Source organism: Tauraco erythrolophus, chromosome 5 (genome assembly GCF_009769465.1).
Source record: "Tauraco erythrolophus isolate bTauEry1 chromosome 5, bTauEry1.pri, whole genome shotgun sequence".
NCBI lineage: Eukaryota > Metazoa > Chordata > Aves > Musophagiformes > Musophagidae > Tauraco > Tauraco erythrolophus.
Window position 1 is genome coordinate 29,095,797 of NC_141469.1, and position 17,947 is coordinate 29,113,743.

The window sequence follows — 17,947 nt, forward strand, 5'->3', positions numbered from 1 at the left end:
GAGGGCTGGAAAAGGGCCGTGAATTCCCGTCATCGCTCCTGCTGGTTTCATGGCATCCAGCGTCACTCCTTACCGCTGCTAGTTATGGGAAGTATTTGGGTTTTGGTTGTTTTTTCCCCTGAGATACATACATAGATTTTTCACACCACCTTACATTTACGCAACCCTGTGCATTCCGGTTATAGTAGGAAAATTCATCAAAGCAGGAATTGCAAGTGCACCTTCAGGAGAATTGAAGCCCTCTTTCCATTCACGGGTTCTCAGCTTGAATTATTGTATATAGATAAGTCAGCCTGATTTCCACCCATACAGAGTTTTAACTGTTAAACGTAACTTTAAAACAGAAGTCTTACACAAAATCAATTGTATTTTTATTCAGCTCTTCAGAGAGTTTTTAGATTAACTACATGGATTCATTAAGTCTTTTCCTTAAAGGCAATCCAAATAACACTGTCCATTTTAAAACGGTTAAGTTACCTAGGTAAAAAAACCCTACAACCACAAATACCAAACCCTGTGGTATATCTTTGGAAGAAAATGTCTTGTAATGCATGTAAGAGCTTGAATATTTATATCTCAACTCCTTAAATACCTCAAAGTCAGTATTTCTTAAGAAATGGCACTCAAAACTTTAGTCAGTTATGTCTCGTTGAGGTTTAACCTGACTGGAATGGTACATGGCTGCAGTTCATCAAGTTTCAACACGATAAAACCACTCTTACTGAAGACATCACATCATAAGCTGGTATTTTGGTTTCAAGTTATAGTAAGCCTCATGGTAAACAACTGCATTCATATCATGGATTTAAAATACATCCTGCTCGGAAAAAAAACGCCTTTTTTAGGTTAGCAAACTATGCTAACCTAAAACAAAAAAATCAACAGATAACATATTTTGCCAATGTTTTTTCTGGAATGCTACAATTACAGAAATAATACAACTGTGGAAATAAATAATATAGCTACAGACCATGTTTTCAGAAACACCTGTTCAGCTGCAGCACGTATGGAAATTTGAGCTATACATGTATACATACATGTGGGGTATCTACAGAGACAGTGTGCACCCACATATACATGATCTTATTGTAAGGACATTACATTTACACAACGTACTTCGGTTTACTAACTTTGCCTACCCACAAGTCAGTGATGTGGAAAAGCACGCACACAGCTGAAAAAGCAATGCTAAATCACAAATAATTCAAGAAAACTCTTTAAGTAAATATTTTAGCCCATCGCTGTACTTGGTTCATTTTTTTTTTTCTTAGAAAAGCACTGTAAAAACAATGATGCTAAACCTACCCTTCTGTTTAAGAAATGTACCAAGACTGGGTGGAGGCAATGTACTTCTTTGCACGGCAAACGGAGATCTTCTCTACAAACAGCCCTATGCACGCATATGGTGCTTCGGATCATGACCTGAAGCTATCATGAAGACAAATGCTTATTTTTATACTCTATTTAATGTTCAGTGACTTACTCAAGACAAGTAAGATATCACATGACTGTGCAGGGAGAGGTCATAGTTTCTCCTGCTACTGTCTCTAGAAAGAATACATCACATGGATTTTTAACAAGTTGGTTCTCTAACACAGCCTTTAAGAAGCTTACCAACTTTGGACACATGCCAGGTTACTCTGAGAATTTAAACTTGGGAAAAAAAAAAAGCTTGTTTCAAGGAACTTAAGCCAGGCACTATTATTACCATAAATCGTAATTTTATTTTGGTAATTATTACTAAGTTTTCTAAGAGGCACTTCTGTGGATAGAGCACTACCATTAAAAGATGCAAAGTATTCTATGTTTATGACTGTTATTTGTCATATTGTTACACTGGCAAAAGAAGCAAGATGAATAAAAGCAAAGTTCCACTGAACTGAAAACTTCCTATCAATTCAAAGTAGATTTCCGAAAAGAGCAACTCCACTGCACAAGCAATTAGGAGACTAAAGCCCTTATTACATGAGATGCTATTGGCAACTGAACTGTTTTTTTTTCTTGTATAAAACTATCTGCAACTACATATATCTATTATCGAAGTTTCTCAAAGCCCCGACAATTTTAACTTCGCCCATCTTGACAATAAATATTTTTATTCCAAACAGGAAAAGAGCTGTAGGAATTCAATGACTGTCCATAGCAAAACCACAGCTCCAAAATCCTACCCTCTCTTCTGCAACTACTTCAAGGACCACATCCCTTGTATCTGGGCCACATTATGTAAACTTTCCAGAAGTGGTACAAAACGCTTATTTGTAAAGGCTGCTGTGTAGTGAGGAGGTGTATGTCAGATGACACCACCCAGCCCTGTAAGAATGTTCCAAAGGTTAAAAAATCCTGCAGAGACCATTTCAAACTTCAAAATAACCTTCCCACAGAAGTAGTGGAAAATATTTCAAATTCAATCACTGATCAGCTCCTTGGTTTTTTATTATTTTTCAGACTGGTCAACAAACCTGTCTGAAACCCAGAAAGTCAGTTTAATCTTATCCAGATGAAGAGGAACATGCCATTTAGAGATCTCTTTGGGAGAGACTAATCCAGTCTCAGTGTCTAATTTTCACTCTATACAATCCAAAACAACAGGTAACGAAAAACAGAAAAATCACCCTTATTAATAGGTAGTACAGATAATTGCATAGTAAACGTTGTACATGTAACAACTGAGATACGCTCAAGCAATTAATGTTCTTAAACCCTAACAGTTTGGACTTTAAGTGCATGTTATTAAAAAAACCAACCAAACAAACAAACAAAAACACCCAACACCAACAACATAACATATACATTAATTCTCAAATGATGCTGTCAAATCTGTTCTCAGTTCCCTATCCCTTTCCAAAATATGGCTTGCAGCCACTTTCGTAGCCGTTTCCTGGCTGGCTGGCTCTAAGCACCGTTTCACGCATTCACCACACAACCTGTAGCTAGGCTGAGACTCTAATGGAATCTTTCACAGTTTTGTGCTTCCAGTATTTGTACCATTTTTAACATCCTGCCACCTATTCCTGCTCAAAACAGTTTTCCCTATCATGGTAATTGAAACGTTTTCAGTTAACCACTGGCATGTTATCTGTTCTAGTGATTTACTGGTAAGATCCTTCTGATTATTTAGGTGGGAAGTATTAGGCCTTTCATTCTCCTAGACCAAAGCTTTAAAATATTCCTTTCTCCCACTGTTTGACCCACCTGTCTGCCTGAGATTACTACCCCTCTGAGATGGACAAGCTGAGCAAGCAAATACCTGCATCTCAGCCCCTGCAGTGCACAGGTCAGTGTAAGAACTCGAACGCATGTTCTCCAGCAGCTTGAGGCTTTCTACCAAGCAGTACACCAAATAGTTGTTCATTGAAGTGTGTAGTGAACAGCTAGAATGCTAAGCACTACATTTAGGTCTGGGAGTAAAGCTCTTTTCAATGTATACAACATGCTTTGATTTTGATTTACAAACTTGAGAACTGCAAGCCTGAAAAACTTTAACTAGTGATGGTCATTCTTCAGGCATCTACCATGGCAATTTGTATCTTTGTGAGCCTGGCATCTCTTTCAAGGGAAAGTTTACCCCTCAGAAAAAGTTTACAGGTTCTAAAACAGCTGAGTGTTCTGTCCGAGTATTTAGACAGTTCACACGTTTGCTGCACTCCCTTCAAATGTATAAAAAAAAAAGTCCGTCACCTAAAGAGCATCGAAACCCTAAGCAATGCAGCTCCTGGAAACCAACAAATGTAACGAAGCGTAACCTTCGCAGTGTAGGTGAATGGGGTCTGTTTCTGAATCCTTCTGTTGTCCGAAATAAACACATTCATCAAAAAATAAGCTAGAGGCAGATTAATGGAATAAAAGGTCCCTATGGGAGTTGTACCTCTTCAGGGATTAAATTCCTTAGCCTAGAGAAACCAATTCCCTTTATAAGTAGAGGAGACCAGAAGGAACACAACTGGTATACCTGTTTGCTGAACACTTGCAAAGATTAATAAGAACTTTACAAATGGATTAAAGAAGAACAAAAGTATCAATCAAGTCTAACCAAAGTAATTTTCTCAGTTAGCCCTTTACAAAGAATCAAACCCCAAGTTAAATCTAAAAATTTGAAGACTTTAACCTAAGTTAAAACTTGAAAAGAGAACAGTACTGGAAATACAGAGGGATACTCATAGTCCATCTAAGACATAAGAAAGCAAAATATGGGTTAAAGCAATAAAATTCCAGAAACTGACTTCTGGTGAATAAAACCCAAACATATAGGTAAAAGTGGAGAAGAACTGAAAAGATTTACATCTGTTTCCAACACTGTAAAAGAAAGCTTTGGCGTTTGCACCCCAGTAGAATGTGAAGTTCTCAGAAACAAATCTAACAGGCCTTTTAACCAAACCCACTATGAAATACATTCAAATTTAAAAAGTTAAAATATACCAAAGTATTACTCATCGTATTATACAAACATCTAAAATGCAAAATTTGGCTCGGCAAGTCGGACAAGGCACTTGGCTCGACAACCATGTCTCTGGGTGCTGCTCATCCTGTCGGCTGGCGAACCATTTGCCCATGCAGGTGAGGCACCACATGGGACGACAGTAGCATTGCTGGCATTCCCCTTCGTTCGGCTCCTGGCAGTTCTTGATGAGCTTGATGTTGGCGATAGTCTGCATACACCCTATGCATGGCTCCAGCTCCTAAAGGAGGAGAGAAACATCAAAATTATGATCTGCACAGAATGGTTTCTGTTGTTGCTCTTCAAAGGCTTTTAGAAAATTATCTGCACACAAGTACAGCAGGAACCTGAGTTGGGCAGAGCCTCAAGGCAGAACTGCCCCACCAAAAGATATCAAATGGTTTCAATCTCCAGGGCCGTGTTTTATCCGATCACCCTCTAATGAATGAGAACAAAGTATGTCTTTAAACAGAAAACCCAGAACTGCTGCTTAAGACTGATTGAACAAAAAGCAGCTCTGCTTCGTGGTCTGTAGTTCCCACCTCCAATGTCTCTCCCCTGGTCAGCTCAAGCATCTGTCTGTTCAACCACACTGGGAGCTTGCCTGTCGAGCAGATCATCTTTCTTTGCCTCTTTCACCTCGATCATTTACCCCAACCAGTTTCACCATAAACAAAGTCTTGTGTCAACATGGGGATGAGGAGAGCGCAGGAAGCGGGACTGCTGCTTTGAGAAGCTCTATCAGCTTTTAGCTGGTGAAATTAGGGTTTATCATAGTTTTTAGGCAGGAAAAGCTCTAGCATAGGAAGGTTAACTAACTTTTTCAACTTTGGAGCTTCAGAATAGGGAAAAAAATCCCATGTTGTATTTTTAATGTCCACATCATAATTTCTGATGTTTTATCACTCAATGTCAAACCAAAATTCAGTAGCTCAGCTGACACTTAAATATGTCACAGATGAAAAGTCCTGCAAGAAAGCAACTGTTAAATGAATAGTATCTTTATTTTGAACATCTCCTTTCACTATACACTGGCATTGCAATCAGAACGCACAATCACGTTATATGCAGATGTATCTGATCCATTTTTATTATAGGTAGGTCATGTAGCCATCCAGTGAAGACATCGTATAATCTGCATGACACTACCAAAGATATCAAGTACTCACTCTATTGGCTGGAACATCTAACACAGACTCACGGCAAGGCCACCAGAACTAGTTTAATTAGTTATGTCTGGTACATTGAACAGTGCTCTATTCACACTTGTGATTGCAGCACAAGTATAATAATGACCAGGTTCCCACAAATATTAATGAAGGAAAGACTCCATGGTGTTATTTAACATTAAAGCAAGCCCCAGTTAAGAATCATTACTTTATTTCAGCAGAAGATCCAGCAAAATCTGACTGTCTAGAAAAGCAAACTGTAATGGAACAAACTGCCTAAAGAACAGTAACAACAGCTGTGATTCTAGCTCCCCATAAACTTTCTGGAAATTTAACTGCATCATTTCCAAATGTTTTCAAGTAAAATTTTTATGGAAATTATTATAGGGGACTTTCTTCCACTCTGCTGTTTCTCATGTCTCAAAAATGTAATGTTCACAATATAGTTCGTCTCCTCATAGAAAGAACAAAAGCAGCAGCCAGAACTACATTTATTACCTGCTTGCTGAAATGAAAGGAGAGCCCCTGAGACGGCTGCACCAACTCGACCAGGTGAACATCACTTTAGTTCAGGCATCACTGACAAGGAGGCCTGACTGACGTCAGCCCTGCTGTGCAGACCTTCAGAAATTGTGCTAGGCCCTATCTTCTGAGGAACTAAGGAATCCAGGACATGTCTTACCAGGAGCTAACAGTGCCAGCCTGAGCTGGAACTAGACGAAACTAAAGCTCCTACAGCTACACAGCTGCACCTACACCGAAGAGGAGCCTGACTACAAGTCAACGACTTTATTCTGTAAGTATCTGCAGCCTCTCCGAGCCCGCTGAGCTCTCCTGTATGGCAGCAGGCTGCACGGCGGTGATCTCCCCTTGAGCAGGATGCCTCTCAAGGTTACTCCTCGAGGTTGAGAGATCCCTTACCCGGCATTTGTTATCTGCAGCGAGGTAAGTGATATTTTATATCTAAATCATATAAATAAATCATCTAAAGTATACAGTACACAAGCTAGCTTAATTATTAAAAGCGCAGTAAGTAGTAGAGTGTTTGACTGCTGTTTAACTACCATTTGATTGCTGTTTAATTACATTTAATAATCATCATTTAATAATTATCATTTAATCATCATTCAATCATTGTTTAATTAACGTTTAATAAAATCTTTTGGTTAACCCCATAACAATGGCTTCTCTTAATAATTCCACTGCAAGAGCCCTAAGTAAACAGTTATCAATTACACGGTAATCACAGGCTCACCTATATTGAAAAATATAACTAGTACAGTCTCAGATGGATAGAAAATCTCACCTGAGTGCTTGGAACAGGATACGTCTGGTTAACTTCCACCAGAGATGTAAAGGTTTCTAGAAATAAATCACTAAGGCTTTGATGGATCACAACATTAGCTGCGTTGGTGATGGGAGCACGGAGCTTTTCTCGGAGCTCCCCATACTCCGTGGAGTTCAACCTGAAGAAGGAAAGATGGAACAAAACGTTACCATGATTATCCACTCAAATACCTTGATGGTACATTGCAGAGGTGAACATCAGAGAAGTGAATCTACAGAAAAGCTATTTAGGTTGTTACATATTAGTCTGCATAAACACACAGTGAGCATTTTGTTTTCTTTTGCTGTTTAGTTGTTGTTCTTGACACAATTTGGACAACTGAATACACTGTCCTCCTTCATACCTGTGTCAGATCACTGACAGGACACACCAGAGATTAGCTGAACATCATACAAAAATAAAGGCAGGCTTTTGAAGTAATCGGCATGACCAAATGCGATACAGGTACATACGTCATCCATAAACCATACGGTACTGCATGCACAATTTCTGTCCACCTTTTTAATGCCCGTTTACTCACACCATACCTAAATTCTAGTTTATAAACTCCTGAGGACAGAAATTGGAGCTGTATCATGTGCCATGTATCACCACGCGATATAGTGCACGTAAGTATCAGAAGAATGCCAGTCAGTACCAGTTTATGTGATTTTATGATACAACCTTAAATAAAACCTGAAATTCCACAAAGGATACAAACAGCTGCTGAATGTGACTTACACTTTGATTTAAGGCTGCAACAATCTGCATTTCACAGTAGGATGCTTCTGCTAAAGTAAGTCTAAGCGAGGTCCACAGACCTCAAGTGGCACGTGAGACCTTGTGCCGATCCTGTAGCGACACACGACTGTTGTTACTCCTTTTTAATGTAACAGCTCTGAACTGTAGATTCAGAACTCCCCAGGTCGATGTTTCCACTCATTAAACAGCTTTCACGGAGAAGCCCTGGGAATATCGCCCTGAAACTCCTCATTCAATGGTGGTCTCCATTGTTTTAACTACTATAGGATAATGTTGTTTGTTAACAGATGCTACCTCTGCAAATCACAGAGACCTTTCTATCCAGAGGAAAAATTCGCATTGAACACAGAGAGAAATGTGGCCTGCCTGCACAAAAGCATTTTTCTTCCAGAAACATCCCACTGTATCCAATTCTGATTCTGGACATATACAATGATCCTATATCCTTAATAGGGGAATTTTATCCTATGGCACTTTCCTTAAATCCTGTATGACTGCATTCTAGCAGAGATTTGCTATTTCTGACACATCTTATTATAAGAACTTTTAAACACTGTTCTCAGTGCTATTCTGTTTAGCCACAAAATAAAGTTTGGGGGGTTGGATTTTTTTTCCCTAAAAGGAATTGTCAAAGAAGCCATGATTTTCTCTGCTGGAGATGTAGTTTTATCACTCTGGCACTGAAGTACTCACAGAAGAAAATAATTAGTTGCTTCATACTTATTTGGTCACCGCTCTCACAGGTCTATAAAAGTCTCCTTTTTTCTTAGGATTGTCACACTTTCCTTAACTAACCTCTCGTTCTGAATTCTGTTCACCTGGATATCTAACGCAACCACCTCTATGCCTTCCTCATGCTTGCCAGGATCCTTCTGCTCACCTACAAGTCTGGTGATCTGTCTGCTTTTAATTACCTAGTAAATACATGCTGCTGACATACAAATTTACAGCAAACAGACACTCAAACGCCTTTTCAAATCTATAGTTTTAGGAGCACTAGCATGGCTTCGTGTACTCCTTTTAATCACACGATGACAACAAAGACCTTAGCACCCTTCTACTCAGTGTCACGGGTTTCTGCAGAACTTGTACTTTTGCCTAGCTACAGAGAAGCTGCTGTAAAACATAATATAGGCCCTTGGAAAGCAAGCCCTAACAGTTCACAGCACATTTGCTATGATTTACTGCTAGAACACATAAATCAGAAACAGACCAAAATTACTTCCTTGCTTTAAGGGCAGTTGGCTTGCAGCAGCTCAGTGAGAACTCTTTTGAGCAGTGATAAAATTATGAGCCTTAAGCAGAAGAAAAAAAAAGTCAAGGGTGAACAACAGCCAGTTTTAGACAAATAACTATTTCTGCTTCCCCAAAATTTGGAAGACCAAATATTGTCCCTTTCATTCCTGTTCTCCATCTTTCACCTAACTTTCTCCAATTACTTCTTTCCACAATCCTCTTCCAAAGAGTGGACTGAACAGGGCAGTCCCTCTGTTTAACCACTGTGCATTCAATTCTGTAGGTGTATGAATCTTTCTAAACAATCTTTCTTCGCTGCACTGCTGGCAGAACTGTGCGTGCAGCATCTCTGAACACCAGGCAGGGAGCAAGAAGGAAGAGACAAGATCCAAGGAGTCTTCCGATCTGCCACATAAGCACTCCATTAGCACTATCAAACTGCACATGTGTAACGCAAGAGGGTAGTTGTTTTACCGGATATCAAATGCCTTAACGTAGGGATTAATACTGGCAACGCGGATGGTGAGGAACTGCACAGGCATATTTGAGTTTGGCGTGAGTTCATGCTGTCTGGAGTCTGTCACTGTCAAATGAATGTCCTGCTGCTGGGCAACGTGTAAACAGTAGGTGGTCACTTTAATCACCCAAGTGTCTGTAACAATAACCCTTGCTCCTGGGGCTCCAGTAGCGAATTTGTCGATTCTCCTAAATTCTGTATTGATGGAAGAAGCTACTGCCCTCCAGCCTGACTGCGGGAGAGCATGAACCGCAAGAGTTCGGGCTAACGGGTGATTATTCCAACCTTTCCGTGACCAATAACATGCCAGGGCACTGGTGACTGCTGGCAAGAGAACAGCGAAGAAGAAGAAAGTTTTCCATCCTTCTGAAGCCAGGTAGAATAAACAAAGATGTTTTTCAGGTGCAGCAAAGCACATACCAAGGTAATAACCTGCAAGGAAAGAGACTCACTTTCAGAAAGCAATTAAGCACACACGTAAACAAACACATACCCCTGACTCATACAGTTATCTAACCCGTGAGCTCACCTCCAGCAGAGCTATCGTGCTTCTGGATGATAACTGAAAGTCAAGCAATCCTAAGCAATTGGATTGTCCTAAGCAATCTGAGGTAAATTCTTACCTGTCACTGATTTTTACCAGAATTATGTAGCTAAATGAAGCTGATTTGAATTCGCAGGTTAAATAACATCACCTGCAGGACGACACTTACTTTTAGCAGAATTATATGGCTAAAGGAAGCTGATTTGAATTCTCCAGTTCAATAAAACGCTGTTCCTTTATAGCTGCACGTACTTCGATGTAGCCAACTAGTTATGAAGTTCAGTGCGTACATCGCAAAGCGGCTCGAGAGATACTAAAATACCCTATTTCCAAGATGCACAGTGTAATCTGATTCACCCACACCTGCGCGCACCCGACGTGCGGACACTGGTGAGGAGCCCCCTCGCTCCCGCCGGGCCGGGGGTGACGCCGGGCACAGCGGGTCCCCGGGAGCAGCCGGTCCCCGGGCACAGGCTCGCCCCGGCGGCGGGTTTGCCTTTCGCACCCGCTGCCGCCCGCCGCCCCCGCGGCCCTCCCGCCCGCCGCCGGCCGGGGCTCACCCAGGGGTAGCAGGGAGTGCGCCAGCAGCGTGCCGGTGGTGCGCCGCAGGTGGTACTGCACGAAGGCCGCGTCCTCGCTGCCCAGCCAGGCGGCCAGCAGGCTCTGCACCGTCAGCCCCGCCGAGCGCACCTCGTCGGGCGGGAAGACGAAGCAGACGGCGAACACCAGGTAGGCCAGCGTGAAGGTCACCGCCGGGCTCCCCATGCTGCGCCCCGCAGGGCACGGCACGGCACGGCCCGTTCCCCGCCGCGGCCCGGCCCGGCCCGCGGCTCCCTGGGAGCGGTAGTTCCCGCCGCAGCCCCGGATGGATGGATGGACGGCGCGGCCGCAGGAGGGGCCGGCGGGGGATGGGCGCTGCCGGGCTGGCAGTTCCGTCGGGGCGGAGCCGGCCGCGGCGGTGCGCGGGGCGTACCGGGATGTCGGTGAGAGGCGGGTCCGCGCCGCTGGGGCTCCGCCATCGCAGCGTCCCCCGCGGCGGGGCGGGGCGGGGCGGGGCGCCGAGCCGAGGCCGCGGCCCCGCCCCAGGGGGTGGTACCGACCATCTCGCTCATGCCGTTTGCCCCCAGAGCTGGCCGGGACTCAGATCTCCCAGGAGCCGAGCCTCCCCATGGCCTCGTGCCTTGTAAAGTTCTCAGGTGATGCTTCACTTCACGGGCCTGGCAAAATAAACTCATTCCCGTTATAAACTTCAAAAGAGCTCTGTTGGATGAGGGCAGCATCCTTCTGGAGTAGGAAAACGGCCTGTTTTACTTAAGGGCCTGAACTTTGTTTTTTTCCTGGTGTATTTTACATAATATTTTCTTCAGAGAATTACCACGACAGGAACATAAGATCTTAAAAGGCCTTCAAGGGAGACAGATTTTAAAATACCTTTGTACACTCCCAGACACAGCAAAGGGAGAGGCCCGACTGGGATCTCTGCTTACTACTGAAATACAAATAATAGTAGCCACAAGAATCGCTGTTTCTCTCTTAGAATGCAACAAAACCCCTGCTTGCACCCTGTAATAACCATAAACTGCCGTATTTGTCTCTTTTAGAGAAGGAGAAATCGCCTAATTGGAGAAGCACAGCAACAAAAGCAACATGCAATGTTAAACACTACTACTGATGGACGGGGAACTAAGTAAATAGGAAGTGCCGTCCCCGGAACGTGAAATCTTAACACTGGCAGATGGCTGATGTGCTGCTGTTGTTGATGGAGACCAGGAACTCATGGTGGTGACTCATTAGTGACTCTTGAAGAAGCCAGTTGCATCAGTAAAATTATTCTTGGATTATGAGCATCTTATTTTGTTATAAAAGACATCATTGTTAGCAAGTTTATTGTTTTAACAATCATTTCATTGTTGCTGTCTAATGACTCAACAGTAAGGACTGTTTTAATTTGTAGAATGAAGTTCAATAACAAAAACGAGGTTGTGAAGCAGCAAGTTTTCTTTCTGTGATGTCTACTGCCTTGTATCTGCAGCTGAACACTAGCCAGCTCTTCCAGTATCCAGTGACTCCCCCCCACTGGAGAAGGGGAATTGAGAAAAGGAAGGAAGACCCATGGATTGAGATAAGAACTATTTAATAATTGAAAGAAAACAATACTAAAAAAGAAAATAATAACAAGAACAACAATAATATATACAGACAAGTCATGTATGGTGCAGCTGTTCGCCACCCCTTGGCCAATGTCCAGCCTGTTCCTGGCCAGTGATCCCAGAGCAGGAAAATCCTGCAATTGCGCAAAGAAACCGTAATCCTGGAAGAGAGAGAGTAGGTCTAGGGAGCAGAATGATGAGTGAGACCCTCCAGGGACAGCAGCCATTGAGGAAGAGCGAGCAAGAGTGAAAGAGAGCCGAAGAAAGCCTGTCCTCAACAAACTTTCCAATTTATAGTAAGTGTGATGTTGCATGGTAGGGAATACCCTTTGCCAATTTAGATGTCAGTCGCCCTGGACATGTTCCTCCCAGATTCTTGGACATCTGGGTCCTTAGCAAAAAATAAGTTGAAAAGTCCTTGAGCGCTATAGATACCTGCATACCACGGCTGGCTACAAACTAAAACAAAGTGTCTTACCAACTTGGTTCTCACTGAATTGGGTGCTGCAGTCTTTTAAAAAATGCAGCTTACTTCAGAAATATAGTTTCTCTGAACAAAAAATGGATTCTATGATTCTATCCCGGCAAAACCAGGACATGTGGTTTTATTCAGAAGATTGTTGAAACAGAACAGCTGAGATGTTGTGGGTGTACTTGGGGCTACAGGGGACTGATGGGTTTATGTTGTGAGGGGGGAAGAGAGGCAAAATGCTCTAACAGCTACATGGGACAGTTGTGCAAAGTCCTGAAGATGATGGAAGTTCACGTGGATTTATTATGGATCTATCATTACAGATCTCTGAATGGAACCAAAATTTAAATGTGGACCTTCTTCCAAAAGCTTTCCAGCTTCTGAGCTGATCCTGCATTCATTTCTGTATCAGCAACTTTCATTTCCCTTAAAGAGTCCTAGTGGTATCAACAGTATTTCATAAACTCACCACAGGACTGAGTTTCAGGAGACACTCCAGGTTTACTTATACCAGCCTCTCTTACAAAGCCTGGCCCAGTGTAGACCCCACACCAAATTCCTCCATAGCAGGCACCTGCAAGAATACTACTGGAGTCTACATCTCAAATTCTGGCCCAATTTCGGTTTGTGTAGAAAGCAGTGTGTGTGTAGCACAGAGCAGTGAGAATGGGCAAGTACCTGCCTGGCCTTGTCCCGGCCACAAAGCCAGGCAATGGAGCAGTGGATGCCCAGAAGGTACACTAGGGTCTGTAAAAATCCGTATCGGCCTTCAGCACTTTGTCCCAGGCCTTTTACTTCACTCCTTCCATTGAAAAAGGGGTTTGGGTATTGAGAATTTGCTTTTCTAACATTTCATGCCAAAGGGTGGAATTATTTACCTCAGGATTTGCAGACACATGCCTCTGCCCTCAGAGACAATTTCAAGCCCTGCGGGGCCTGAACTTAGCCTGGCAGTAACACCACGGATACTTCACATGGTTCTTCCCGAAGGACACCAAACACCCAGTTTTTTCCCCCCGAGCCGGTAGACGTTTCCCCGAGCGTGGGTTTGAGGCGGAGCTTCGCTGCCAGCAGCCCGCGGGCTGAGCCGTTCAACCGTCGCTCGCGTCCGCGCGGCGCCATGACGAGCCCCTCGCACTACGCTTCCCAGCATGCCTCGCGCGGGAGCGCACTCCCGCGGGGGCTCAGCGGCCGGGCGTCGCAGCTGTCCCCGCCCCCCTGCATGGCGCTTTTCTGATTGGCCAAGGCGTTCCGAACGCCGCTTCCTCATTCGCGGGCCGGGGCTGCCGTTGAAATTTGAAATCCTGTGGCGGCCATAGAGGGGGCGCTGCCTGGCGGGGAGTTCGCGCCTGCCGAGTTCTTGAGCGTCGCCTTAGCCGAGCGCCCCGCGGGCTCGCACCCGGGCCCTGCTGGCAGGTACGGGGCCTTCGGGGGCTCTGGGGAGGGGGCGGGCGCGGGCGGGCTCCGGTCGTCTGCGGAGGTGCTGGCTGCCCCACAGAGTTTGGGTGTGTGTGGGGCGGCTCGAGGACATCCCTCTGTGAGCTTGGGAGTGATGTGGGCCTCGGGAGACAGGCTTGGGACTTCCTCTGTGACCTTGGGGGTGGTGTGGGGCTGGGCTGGACGGACATGCTCGAGGGTGACGTGGGGCTGGGGAGAGCTCCTGTCGAGCGGTCTCAAGGGTGCTCTTGTGAGCTTGGGCTAAGATCTAGGGGGGAACTTCTGTGAGTTTGGGGATGAAGCAGAGCTGAGAGCTTAGGGGAGATGGGGGATAGGTTGAGGGGTGGTAGGAGTGGAGCTCAGGGGCTCTGTCATGAGTTTGGGGGTGAGGTGGGGCTCGGGAGGCTCTGGGAGCATCTCTGCGTTTTGAGGGTGATATGGGGCTGATGGGGACTCGGGGTCTCCTCTGGGCATAGGGGTGGGGGAATACATGTGGGCACTTCTGGGGGGCTGAGGGGGGGCTCTGGCAGCTGAGGTGGGCGGGAGTCGTTGAGGGCCCCCCGCTGAGTTCCACGGTGGGTGATGTGGGGCTCTTGCGGCTTAGGGTGACTCAGGAACGTTGGGGGCACCTCGGTGCATTGGAGGGCTGGAGGACGGGAGAGTTTGGGGGTTTTTGTTCCGATTTTTTGGTTGGTGTTTTGTGTTTGAAAGCCTTCCCCGGCCTCGCCGCTGCTCCTCTGTCCTGCCCGGCCCGGCGGAGCCCCGGCCCGCCGGCTCCCGCGCCCAGCGGCTGCCTCTGCGGTTAGCGAGGCCGCCCGGTCCGGGGCTCCGCGTCTGCTGCCGCCCAACCTTGGTTTTTTCGGCTAAAATTCAGGTGAATTCCCCTTCCTCAACTCATCTGTTGAGAGTCGGGTGACTCCTGTAGTCAGGGAAGGTCGTGATTGTGAAGTAGTCAGTTAACCAGAAGAGTGTTTATTTGTTCTAAATCGAGATGTTTGCGTTAAAAAAACGTATAGCAGTCAGGTCTATGTCAGTTGGCATGGAAGTAGCCGCAGCATATACTAAGTTACTTCATCTGTGAGCTAGTGCTCTGCATCTGAACTGCTGGAGGAGTTCAGAAGGATAATTATGTAGAAAAATTCCACCCTTGCCCTGCGTGTTCAGTGGCTTTTTTAGGCATTTGAGGCCACATTAGTGTTTTGGATATTGTGCCCCAGTGTTCATTAAACAACAGGTAGTTGCCATGAAACCCTCAATTTACAAATGATAGGTACCCAAGGCTTAATTATCTGATGTAATTGAATTTACGTTCATTCTCGAATACAGAATGATAGACTGCTGCTTGCGCCTGGATAAATATTCTTCTAAAACTAGGAGCAGTTTTGGTTTTGTGAACTTTGGCCATAGTGGGAAAACTTACTGCTTTTCAGAATACTTACATGCCTTGGACACTGACCACTTTAAACAAAAAGATGTCTTTATTAAAGCCTCACTTCTGCTTTCACTTTATCACAGCTACTAGCTAATGAACTTGTAAAATAAAATTTAGATAAAATCTTGTTTGCATATGTTTTAAATAAATACTTCATTACTTTTCATTTAATCCTATAAAGGAGTTTGATTTTTAGGTTTAATATCAAAAGTGCTGGGCAAATGTGGCGTATGTATATGGTGCCAATTGATTGGGTATTTTAATGATCCAAAGCTGGTTCAGGAATGGTGCACAAGTAGCTCAATGATAAACCTGAAAAAGTCTCCAAGCGAACCTCCTGTGCTTATGGAGCTTGTTTTAGAAGGCATTGACAACTTTTTCATGCCCTAAGCTTTGCTTCAAAAGAAATCACCGTAAACAACTACAGTTTGTGAAGGTTCACTTGATCTGTTGTCTCAATTTTAGTTTGGAATGAAGGAAAGCAATGAAGCTCGCTTCAAGTTCTTCAAGCTGTTAATGCAAAAATACTTTATGTATAAAATAACTCGGGCTAAAGTATGAATATGATGAAGAATAAAGAAGGAATGAAGAAATAGCTAATCCAGGCATGCTTTGCTTGCCTTTGCTCTGTAGCCATTGTCTGCATTCTATTGCTGATTAAAAGTGCTGTTGTTGGGCTTGCAGACAAAGTAGCTGAGTTCAGTGGAGAATATGAAGCAATTTTTCCATAAGAATTAGTGTAAGAGCGTGGAAATGTGTACAGTGGTTTAAATACAGGTATTTGAATATGTAGGGGCAATGAGACTGAAAACATGACTTAAAATTTTAATTGGGAGTGTTCTTGTTGCCTCTTTATGACAATGGAGACAATCATTGGAAGTCTTCCTCAGTTGACTTTCTGGATTAATCTTGACTGCATGATGGAGGATGGAAAAACAAGCTAAAGATTGGCTGTTTGGTCAAATCAAGCATTTGAGATCACTTTGCAGATCCATTGCAGAAAGCTGCTGATATCTCCTCCACTTGATAATGATTATCTTGTGTAGGCGGTACAAGATAACACATCAGCTCTTATGAAAGAAATAGCTTTGTTAGAGATTTTTCAGAGAACTGAGCTTCTCAGGGGTTATCCTTCATGGACAGTGATTATGCCTTGTGGGTTAGGCCGCTCTGGCAACCAAACCCTACACAGTCCCTTTCTCACCCTCCCCCACCCCCAGGGATGAGGGAGAGAATCAAAGAGGAAAAAAAGAAAAGACCTGCGAGTTGAGATAAGAACAATTTACTACTACCACTACCAATATATATATGTATGAATATGTACAAGGATAAATATATACAAACAAGTGATGTACAGTGTAATTGCTCACCACCCCTTGACCAAGGCCTGTCTTGTTCCAAAGCTGCAATCCCGAAATGAATGGGAGGCCCTGAGACAGAGAGCGAGAGAGAGAGAGAAAACACACTCTGAGAGCCCGAAAGTGAGAGTCCCGGAAGGGCAAAAAGCCCTTCTTTCCGCTGTCCCTCACTCATACTGGGCATGACGCTGCATGATATGGAATACTAATTGGCCAGTTTGGCCCTCAATCTTAAGTTCAGGTACAAATCATAAGGAGAGTCGTGGACCCCTTGTCCTGGCTATGCTCCCCCCTTATCCTGTTGTGCTCCTGCTCACTGGCAAGAACCCAGCAAGCTGAAAAGCCCTTGAGACCTCAGTGCCAACTATAAACATCAGCTTGCTATCAACATTCTTCTCAGAGCGAGCCTCTGAGTGAAACCAAAACACAGAGCTCTTCTAGCTGCTAAAAAGAACAACTAACTCTGTCCCAGCTAAAACCAGGACATGCCTATATCTTGTTTAGGATGCCTTTTGTGCTCTGGTGCTTTTTTGGTTTTTGTCCCTTTCTCTTTTAAAGAAACAGTAGTAGCATCACTGAGTAGACGTGTTAAACCTTCAAGAACAGTGGAGGCACCAATGGGAATTAAAGGTAGACAGAATTCACCTCTAAGGTGCTGACATGCCTGGCATACTTGAAACATGTTCTTTCTCTGTTTCTAACTTGTTTTCATCCTTAATCTTAGTTGTGATGCAGGCTTTAGCTTCAAGTCCTTCACACTTCAAATACTGTTAAGATTAGATCAGCCTGTATGGTCTGCTAAAGCTTGTGCATGTCCAATGGAAGAACAATAATTAAGAAATACCTTTTTAATTAAATTTTTTTTCAAATATGCATACTAATAATGTATGTGCCACAAAGGATTCGTAAGTACTAGGTGTCTTACAAAAGCAGTGAGTGCTCAGACAGTGCAGGAAAAAGATAATTTTTTTCAGGACTCTGATTCTAAACACACCTTAACTAACCAAATTTGTTTTGCTGTTTCCTGATGTACAATGTAGTAATGAGACCACGTCAATAAACCAGAAAAATGATTGTCATCTGCCCCTTGCAGAAGCTGTAATTTTGC

The 17,947-nt window shown here is 43.9% G+C and overlaps 1 protein-coding gene across 1 annotated transcript; it reads right to left on the reverse strand.

Moving 5' to 3' along the window:
* Positions 1 to 347: 347 nt before the first annotated feature.
* Positions 348 to 10,755, reverse strand: TMEM129 (transmembrane protein 129, E3 ubiquitin ligase). Its single transcript, XM_086611608.1, has 4 exons — positions 10,551 to 10,755; positions 9,404 to 9,878; positions 6,911 to 7,070; positions 348 to 4,676 (listed from the first exon to the last, which is right to left on the reverse strand). Exons 1-4 carry the CDS (start codon positions 10,753 to 10,755, stop codon positions 4,428 to 4,430), a joined length of 1,089 nt encoding a protein of 362 aa, XP_086467734.1. The 3' UTR covers positions 348 to 4,427.
* Positions 10,756 to 17,947: the final 7,192 nt, after the last annotated feature.